Source organism: Xiphophorus maculatus, chromosome 12 (assembly GCF_002775205.1).
Source record: "Xiphophorus maculatus strain JP 163 A chromosome 12, X_maculatus-5.0-male, whole genome shotgun sequence".
In the NCBI taxonomy this organism is placed as follows: domain Eukaryota; kingdom Metazoa; phylum Chordata; class Actinopteri; order Cyprinodontiformes; family Poeciliidae; genus Xiphophorus; species Xiphophorus maculatus.
The window spans coordinates 8,294,457-8,303,399 of record NC_036454.1 but is presented as its reverse complement, the minus strand read 5'-3'; the positions used below and the strand labels follow the sequence as shown (position 1 = coordinate 8,303,399).

The following is an 8,943-nucleotide window of genomic DNA, read 5'->3' as shown; positions in this document are numbered from 1 at the left end:
ATCATCTTAAAGCAGAATAATACGGTCCTGGAAAAAGAAAAGACTGCCTTGGTGCAGAAATACACCACTCAAATCAGTACCCTGGAGCAGAGAATTTCCACATTAGACCAGGAAAACACCTCTCAGAGGGAGAGAATTTCCACATTAGACCGGGAAAACACCGTTCAGAGGGAGAGATTATCTCATACATTGCGGACAAATGCCCACCTGGAGGAAAGAATAAGGCATTTGGAACAGCAAAACTTTGGTTATGAGCTCGATAACAGACACTTGCATCACAACCTCAATTTAAGAAGAAGGCAACATGAGCAGAAAAAAAACTCCCTGATGCTAACTATCACTGCTCTGGAGGTGAAATGCACTGCCCTGGAGCAGAAAAACACTGCCCTCGAGGATGAAAAGACTGCTTTGGAGGAAGAAAAGACCGCTCTGGAGGAAGAAAAAAATGCTCTGGAGGAAGAAAAGACTGCTCTGGAGGAAGAAAAGAACGCTCTGGAAGAGAAAAACACCCCTCTGGAGCAAAAAAGTACCGCCCTGGAGCAGAGAATAAAGTACTTGCAGCAGAAAAACAAGACCTTGGAGCTGATAAATGCCAACCAGGAGCAAGTGAAGAGCTCTCTGGAGAAGGAGAACACCACCTTGGAGCAGGAAAACAATAACCTGCAGCTTGAATTGGAACAGCTGAGGGACAGAATAGAACAGGTGGTTTCAGACCAGCCACAAAATCAGCCGACTGTATTCAGAAGAGTGATCAGAGGCATCTCCAATATACTTCTGAAAATGTACTTAACAGGCACTCTCAGGTACTGGATTGAAAGATGGTACTTCTAAATAAAGAAGTGTCATGAGGGCTCCAAGCTTCATGCTTGATTATCGGTGGTCTCCATGCTGACTTCCAGGGCTTCGTAGCAAGTCCCGTTGGTCTCCTGGCGGACCTCCAGGGGTATTGAGTCCTGTCGGTCGCCCGGTCTGCATCCAGGGCTTCGTAGCGAGTCCCGTTGGTCTCCGTGCTGGCCTCCATGGCTTTGTAGCGAGTCCTGGTGGTCTCCGGGCTGACCTTCAGGCCTTTGTAGCGAGTCTTGTTTGTATCCGGGCTGACTTCCAGGACTTTGTAGCAAGTCCCGTTGGTCTCCTGGCAGACCTCCAGGGCTTCGTATTGAGTCCTGTCGGTCTCCCAGGCTGCCTCCAGGGCTTCGTAGCAAGTCCCGTTGGTCTCCGGGCTGACCTCCAGGGCTTTGTAACGAGTCGTGTCAGTCTCCCGGCCTGCCCCAGGACTTCGTAGCAAGTCCCGTTGGTCTCTGGGCTGGCCTCCATGGCTTTATAGCGAGTCCTGGTGGTCTCCGTGCTGGCCTCCATGGCTTTGTAGCGAGTCCTGTTGGTCTCCGGACTGACCTTCAGGCCTTTGTAGCGAGTCTTGTTTGTATCTGGGCTGACTTCCAGGACTTCGTAGCAAGTCCCGTTGGTCTCCGGGGTGGCCTCCATGGCTTTGTAGCGAGTCCTGTTGGTCTCCGTGCTGGCCTCCATGGCTTTGTAGTGAGTCCTGTTGGTCTCCGGACTGACCTTCAGGCCTTTGTAGCGAGTCTTGTTTGTATCCGGGCTGACTTCCAGGACTTCGTAGCAAGTCCCGTTGGTCTCCTGGCAGACCTCCAGGGCTTTGTATTGAGTCCCGTTGGTCTCCGGGCTGACCTCCAGGGCTTTGTAGCGAGTCGTGTCAGTCTCCCGGCCAGCCCCAGGGCTTCGTAGCAAGTCCCATTGGTCTCCGGGCCTACCTCCAAGGCTTAGTCGCGAGTACCGTTGGTCTCCCGGCCTACCTTCAGGCCTTTGTAGCGAGTCTTGTTGGTCTCTGGGCTGACTTCCAGGACTTCGTAGCAAGTCCCGTTGGTCTCCTCTCGGATCTCCAGGGCTTCGTATTGAGTCCTGTCGGTCTCCCGGGCTGCCTCCAGGGCTTCATAGCGAGTCCTGTTGGTCTCCGGGCCATAAATAAATGTTGCAGGTGACAAAATATCACCTTTCCTCTGTATAGTTCATGCAAAGAAAATGATTACACACAAAATTGGTCAAGAAGGAAGAATAAGCAGATACCAAATAAGGGGTGGGTATCGTCCTCTTTTGTGGGGCCACTGCTTAGGGCAGCATGCAAGAGGGCAAAACCTCTAAAGGAAGATAACTTAGGTCATGTGACTCAAATAAATACAAGGTTTGATTTTGGGTCAAGAACAAAAGTTGAGATGACATCAACTTTTGTTCACTAAGATTGATCAACAAAGGGAAATTAAAAGCTGGGAAACAGTCACTTTAAATGTTTGATAAAGCAAATAAATCGATTAAACAGTTGCTTTTGTCAGTGACTGTGGGAATTTGATAAATAACACACTATGTGTTAACCAGCAGGTGGTCCTAGTGGTGTATTCAATTCAAAAATACTTTATTGATCCCAAGGGGAAATTAACTTATTACTGCATAAGTCTGTTGTCAGCGGTGAATATAATGCCGCTGTCATTGTCTCTGATATCATGCCGCTATCAAAAATGCTCTGCTATGTGTTTTAAAGACAGTCTCTTCCCACACCGCTTCGTCGGCCCCTTTTGCAAAATGATTCATCGGCCGGACGGTGAATGAGTACACACAGTTGGCGGTTATGTCGAATGTGCTGATGGGAATTTAGTAGACAGTGACGACTTTAAAAATATATGTACTGAGAGAGACATTATGTTTTAAGTTGCTTTTTCTTCATGTGACAATAGATAGATATTTTTCTACAGGAAAACAAACATTTTACCCACCAAAACTTAACTTGGGCTTAGAAAATAATTCGGCGAATCTGCAGCCCATCAGCTCACAGCTAAACTTACATAGAGCAGTGTCATTTAGTGATGGGATTTTCGGCTCCTTTTCGAGATGCGGCTCTAATGGCTCTTCTTACTGTGGAGAGCCGGCTCTTTCGGCTCCCCATATATATTTTTGACATTATTAATTAATTAATAGCTTAAACCTAATTTTATAATATTTTGTTTCATTATTTACATTGTTAAGCACTTATGATGAGTAAAAATGCCGCATAACAATGCTATAGCAATACCGATGCGTGTGATGTCCGCATGTGCCTGTGCAGGTTGTTTGTTGAGCCTGCACGATAGGAAATGCTGACTTTGCACAGTCTGCACTCTGCCCTGGAGCTTGATGTAGCATTAAAATGAGTCCAAATCTTGCTCTGTTTTCTGTCACTCATTTATTTTCACCTATTCAGTTCTCACACTGACTCCCCTTCTTTCTGTGCTTCTTGACCGCTGAGTGAGTGTCTGTACATAAACACCTGCCGATGAACGCTATACAGCTTGGCCAACTGCCTGCCGTTTCCACAAAAAAAGTGGAGATAAACTTTTTTTTCAGTGTTTTCCCGCCACATTATTAATTGAAACTATGTGTGATTGGTCAGATGTGTGGAGCACACGCTTGACATGAGGGCAGTGGACCGAGCGAGGGAAAAAAACTCTCCGCTCTGGCACTGGCAGAAGAGCAAAACGCGCAAGGAGAGGGAGAAGAGGGGGAGAGACAGCGAGGCACCGCAGGACAAAAAAAAAACGATGTGGGGAAAAACTATCGGCTCTGGCACTTGCAGAGCACAAGCACAACGACAGGGAGGCGGAGAGACAGCGATATACTGTAGAAAAAAACCCGGCTCCCAAATAGGATCCTAAAACGGCTCCCGTTGTGGAGCCGGTTCCAATCGTTCACTTCAAAGAGCCGGCTCTTAGAGCCGGATCGTTAGCGACCGACACATCACTAGTAACAGTCCGGCGACGTGATCTCTGAGGGGAGTTTAAGCTTTTTCAGCCAGCAAACGGGTCCAGTACAGCTTTTTTAAAAGTTGTTCAGTTAAAGACTCGTTGGAGCTCAGACTAGTTTCACTTGTCACAAAGCGAAACTTTAACGGTCACCAGTGGCGATTCTAGCCCTGTTTCTCACCACCCCTGAACAGGATCGCCACCCATCCCGTAAAACACAGAGTCGTCCCATATTTGGCCGTTAAATGTGCGTCCCGTATTGAACCGATAAATAACTGTCCGATAGAAGCGCCTATAATACACACATCAACACCAAGTTTAACAATAATGGCCCAAATAAAACACAGAAAATATTAATCTCAGCTACATTGTCGAAGCGGGAGCTAAAGGACCCCTGAACGCTACGGACCGACGCTGAATGTCACGGTTGCCTAGAGACGGACACCACGCAGCCGCGGTGAGCTGCTATCATGACTTTTTATTGGTGGAAAAACTCAACATCTGTTGTCAGTTTAAATATTCACTCTGTTGAGACTTTCCTAATTTTTTAGATGTAACCTTATTGCCAGCCTTCTCAATTATTGATCAGCCTCCTGTCATGTTTGAATGAAACATCTGAGAAAAATGTTTGGCAAGAATACATTTAATATTTTGGGCATGTTTACACCGTGCTTTTTTTGTCAGGACAGATTTCTATGTGGCAGATAGAACCGATAAATAACTGTTTTGATGTTTTGATCAACTGTTTTGATCAACTTTGATTTATGCATTCCTACGCTATTACCCTTCCCAGGATGCAATGGGTAGTTCCTCTGAGTAGAGCACAAAAAAGGCTCAAGATGCCACCACTTCAAAACACAGAAGACATTTTGAAAGTTTAATACAATAAAATTAAAATAAAAGATGTATAAAGGGAGTCCTGCTAATGTTTGAAGAAACGTTAACCTGCAGTGACTGGTTGAACCAGCAGGTGGCACAGCAGAGCTGAAATCTCTGAAATGTGACTGAAAAAATGTCCGCTCCTGGATTATTCCAATAAATTAAAGTATTTCTTGATGAAAGATTACTTTTATATCCTGTCTCACCAGTACACTCATCATCTGTGCAGAATCTGATATGAAATAGTTCTTATGCTACAAAAACCCACATTCACAAAGCAAAATTTTCCACTAAAAATGTATGAACAAGTTTGAACTTAAGACAATAAAATGCTGGCAGATTGTTTGAAACTACTTTTAACCAATAAAACTTATTTTATCTGGATAGATTCATTACTGGCAGACGGAGGACGGATGTTATCGCTGATCTCTGGGCTTTTAAAAAATAAACTTGTACATTCATATGTGGCACCAAGAATTATTTAACTATTCAAAGATACCCCAACAATTTTCTATTTTATTACCTTTGCTTTGATTGCTTACGCTATGTGGTGCTGGCTCACATTCACCAGTACTTGGTACAATACCAATTTATACCAAAAGACGGCAGTAGTGGCGCATGGGAGAGAGACTGACTTCCGAGCCTTATGCAGAAGAAGCTGATTTAAAGCGCGTAACGTAACACGTAAGACTGATGAGTCAGCAGCACAGTGCAGCCACTGCTAAAGAATATGTTTTCTGTTTTCACAGGTGGGTTGTTTTTTATTTAGTTTTTCTAATTTTTATAATTTTAGTACCGTGTTTTGTTGACATCAATTCTATTTTGAGATATTTCCGTATATAAGAAGTGAATGTTTACTGCCGCTAGCCTAAATGCTAACTACCGTTAGTGCGACCGTTAATTTCTTGGGGCCAAAAGCTAGCAACAGTTAGCATCTCAGTTGAAGACGTTAGGCTGTTATACGTTATTGTCCCCGTGATATCTGATTAGAGGACAGTTACAAAGTATCTTGTATCATAGATGTATAACACAGGTCCATTATATGTATAAAATTGAAGATGTATTTATGTTAGTAAAGTAATGTATGTTCTCAATTGTCTATCCATGGTGGTTAACAAGTTACTTTGTGTATAATACTGTACAAACAACAACTGTGTAATTATCAAATTGCTAATCTTAATCTTTGCTCATATATATGATTAAAGCATTTAGATATAATGTCTGTTTTTCTTATAGTAATTTAAAAAACATTAAATAAATACAAAGAGAAATCCAAATATCAATAAACTGACTCATATATTCAGCAAGCGATTGATTTGACATAAGAAACTAGGAAAACATCAATTAGATACTAAAGTTTTGTTGTAAAAAGGGTTCAAAGGGTTCTTTGTCAAACTGCATTGATTTCTCCTCCTCTCAAACAGAGTCACTCTGTCAACAGATTTCCTGCTTCCCTCCCAGCCAGAGACAGTTTGTCAGCGAATCCAGTGCTGACGCACCTTCATTGCACAAACTCACGACGTGTAGAGCAGAGATCAGGGTGGTCTCATTTCTCAGAAAGTGAAACTTAAACCGTCTCTGAGAGGAAAAATGGCGCAGAAAGGAGTCCAGCTGGACCGAAAGAATTTCTCCTGTTCAGTTTGTCTGGATATACTGAAAGATCCGGTGATGATTCCCTGCGGACACAGCTACTGCCTGAAGTGTATCAAAAACGTCTGGGATGAAAAGAACAAGAAAGGCGTCTACAGCTGTCCTCAGTGCAGGCAGACCTTCACACCAAGGCCTGTCCTGGTGAAAAACATCATGTTGGCAGGATTAACTGAGCAGTTGACTGGACTCGGAGCTTCACTTACTGAACAGAGTTATGCTGGACCTGAAGATGTGGCCTGTGATATTTGTACTGGGAGGAAACTAAAAGCTATAAAGTCGTGTTTGATGTGTTTGGTGTCTTATTGTGAGAAACACCTGCAGCCTCATTACGACGTGGCTCAGTTAAAGAAGCACCAGCTGGTGCAGCCCTCCAAGCAGCTCCATGACAACATCTGCTCCCGTCACGATGAGGTGATGAAGATGTTCTGCCGCACCGATGAGCAGACCATCTGTTACGTCTGCATGGTGGATGAACATAAAGGTCACGACGTGGTTTCGGCTGCAGCAGAGAGGAAGGAGAAGCAGAAAGATCTGGAGGTGAAGAGAGGAGAAATCCAGCAGACAATTCAAGATGGAGAGAGAAACATGAAGCTGCTTCAGCAGGAAGTGAACACCATTAACGACTGTGCTAATAAAGCAGTGGAGAACAATGACAGTATCTTCTCTGAGGTGATGCGTCTCATTCAGAAAAAAAGCTGTGAGGTGAAGCAGCAGATCAGATCCCAGCAGGAATCTGAAGTGAGTCGAGTCAGAGATCTTCAGGAGAAGCTGGAGCAGGAGATCTCTGAGCTGAAGAGGAAAGATGCTGAGCTGGAGCAGCTCTCTCATACAGAGGATCGCATCCAGTTTCTGCAGAAATACCCCTCACTGTCTGCTTTTAGTGAGACCAAACACTCATCCAGCATCGATGTTCGTCCTCCGAGGTACTTTGAAGATGTGACAGCAGCCTTGTCAAAGCTGAGAGATGAACTGCAGGACATCCTGAAGGAGAAATGGACAAACATCTCACTGAAAGTCACTGAGGTGGATTTTCCACTGTCAGAACCAAGAACCAGAGATGACTTCCTACAATATTCACAGGAAATCACCTTGGATCCAAACACAGCTCAGATGAACCTCCTACTGTCTGAGGGGAACAGGAAGGTGACCCTTGTGAAACAAAGTCAGTTCTATCCCGATCACCCAGAGCGGTTGTCAGTTAAGTTCCAGATCCTGAGTAAACAGAGTTTGTCTCAGCGATGTTACTGGGAGGTGCAGTGGGGAGGACAAGGAGGACGAGGAAGTTATGTGGCAGTCGCATACAGGGATGTCTATAAAACAGACAGTGTGTTTGGACAAAATGACAAATCCTGGTCTTTATTTTGTTGCCCAAACAATCATCAATTTTGGTACAACAGCATCCGAACTTCCATCCCTGGTTCTGAGTTCTCCAGAGTTGGAGTTTACCTGGACCAACCAGCTGGTACTCTGTCGTTCTACAACGTCTCAGAGAACATGACTCTTATCCACAGAGTCCAGACCAGCTTCACTCAGCCGCTCTACGCTGGAATACAACTCTGGTTCAGCATCGGAGACACAGCCGAGATCTGTAAACTGAAATAATTATAACTGTATAAGAAATTAATTTAATGAAGTTCATTGTTTTGTTTTTTATTATTATTTATTTTTTACTCTTCCTTAGATTGATTTTTCTTTAAATATCTGTTCATAAAGGTTAAAATTTCTGTCTCTTGAGGTTTTGTGGATCAGACACCAGTCAGCAACTGGTTACAAGGTAGCAACAAATTCCCTTCAGGTTCCTGAAGTTTAAAATACTTTTAATGAGATGCCAGAGAAAGAGCTGGAGGGAATTTTCCCAGCCAAAAGGGTTATTTGCTGCCCATCCCCCACCTGTTGCTGCTCACTTTGACCAGCTGGACTGCTACAGTAGTCACTCAAAGACAAATTTGGTTGTTTAGGAAATATTTCTGGTTGTGAAAAACAGTGTGGAAGCTAAAGCTAGCAAGCTGAGTAACATCTTGCAGAATGGTTAGTGTTTGATTTTGGTTTATTTTCATCCCAGTGTTAATCTAGAAACAGCAGAACTTTAAAAAATAAAGTACTAAGTTCTGCATTTTTCTACATTCTTCTTAGAAAAAGATTTACAAAATAACATTGAGTTTCCATGACATAAAAAAGTTAGTTATTAGAAGTTAATAACAAAGTTTGTGTAAATAACTGTTTAGAGATTTGCAGCAAATTTAAAGATTCAATCCAATCGACTGTCCTGTTGCTACATGCTTGTCCTGGAGGAATGAAACTGCAGTGACAGGATGCTATCTCCTAGGATTCCTTGGATAAAATGCTTTTTATAAATTTGAATAATAAACTGATCTTTTGTTCAATGTTTAATAAGACGGTTTGAACTGGAATCCATGCAGTTGACTCTGAATCTGTCTTTGTGAAATGGATCAAAATGACTGTATATTATATGTATAAACTGGAAGTGACCCTACATAACATTTGTTGTCAATTATATAAATAAACTAAATTGAAACTGAATATCTCTATGAATATTGATTCAAATGCTGCTGTTTTTCATCAGTCATATATTTGTGTTTGGTCTTCTGAGAACCTTTAAGCTGGAGAC

General features: G+C 43.1%; 1 protein-coding gene across 1 annotated transcript; it reads left to right on the top strand.

Moving 5' to 3' along the window:
• Window positions 1–6,075: 6,075 nt before the first annotated feature.
• Window positions 6,076–7,916, top strand: LOC102220071 (tripartite motif-containing protein 16-like). Its single transcript, XM_005801024.2, has one exon. The coding sequence runs from the start codon at window positions 6,255–6,257 to the stop codon at window positions 7,914–7,916; it is 1,662 nt and encodes a 553-aa protein (XP_005801081.1). The 5' UTR covers window positions 6,076–6,254.
• Window positions 7,917–8,943: the final 1,027 nt, after the last annotated feature.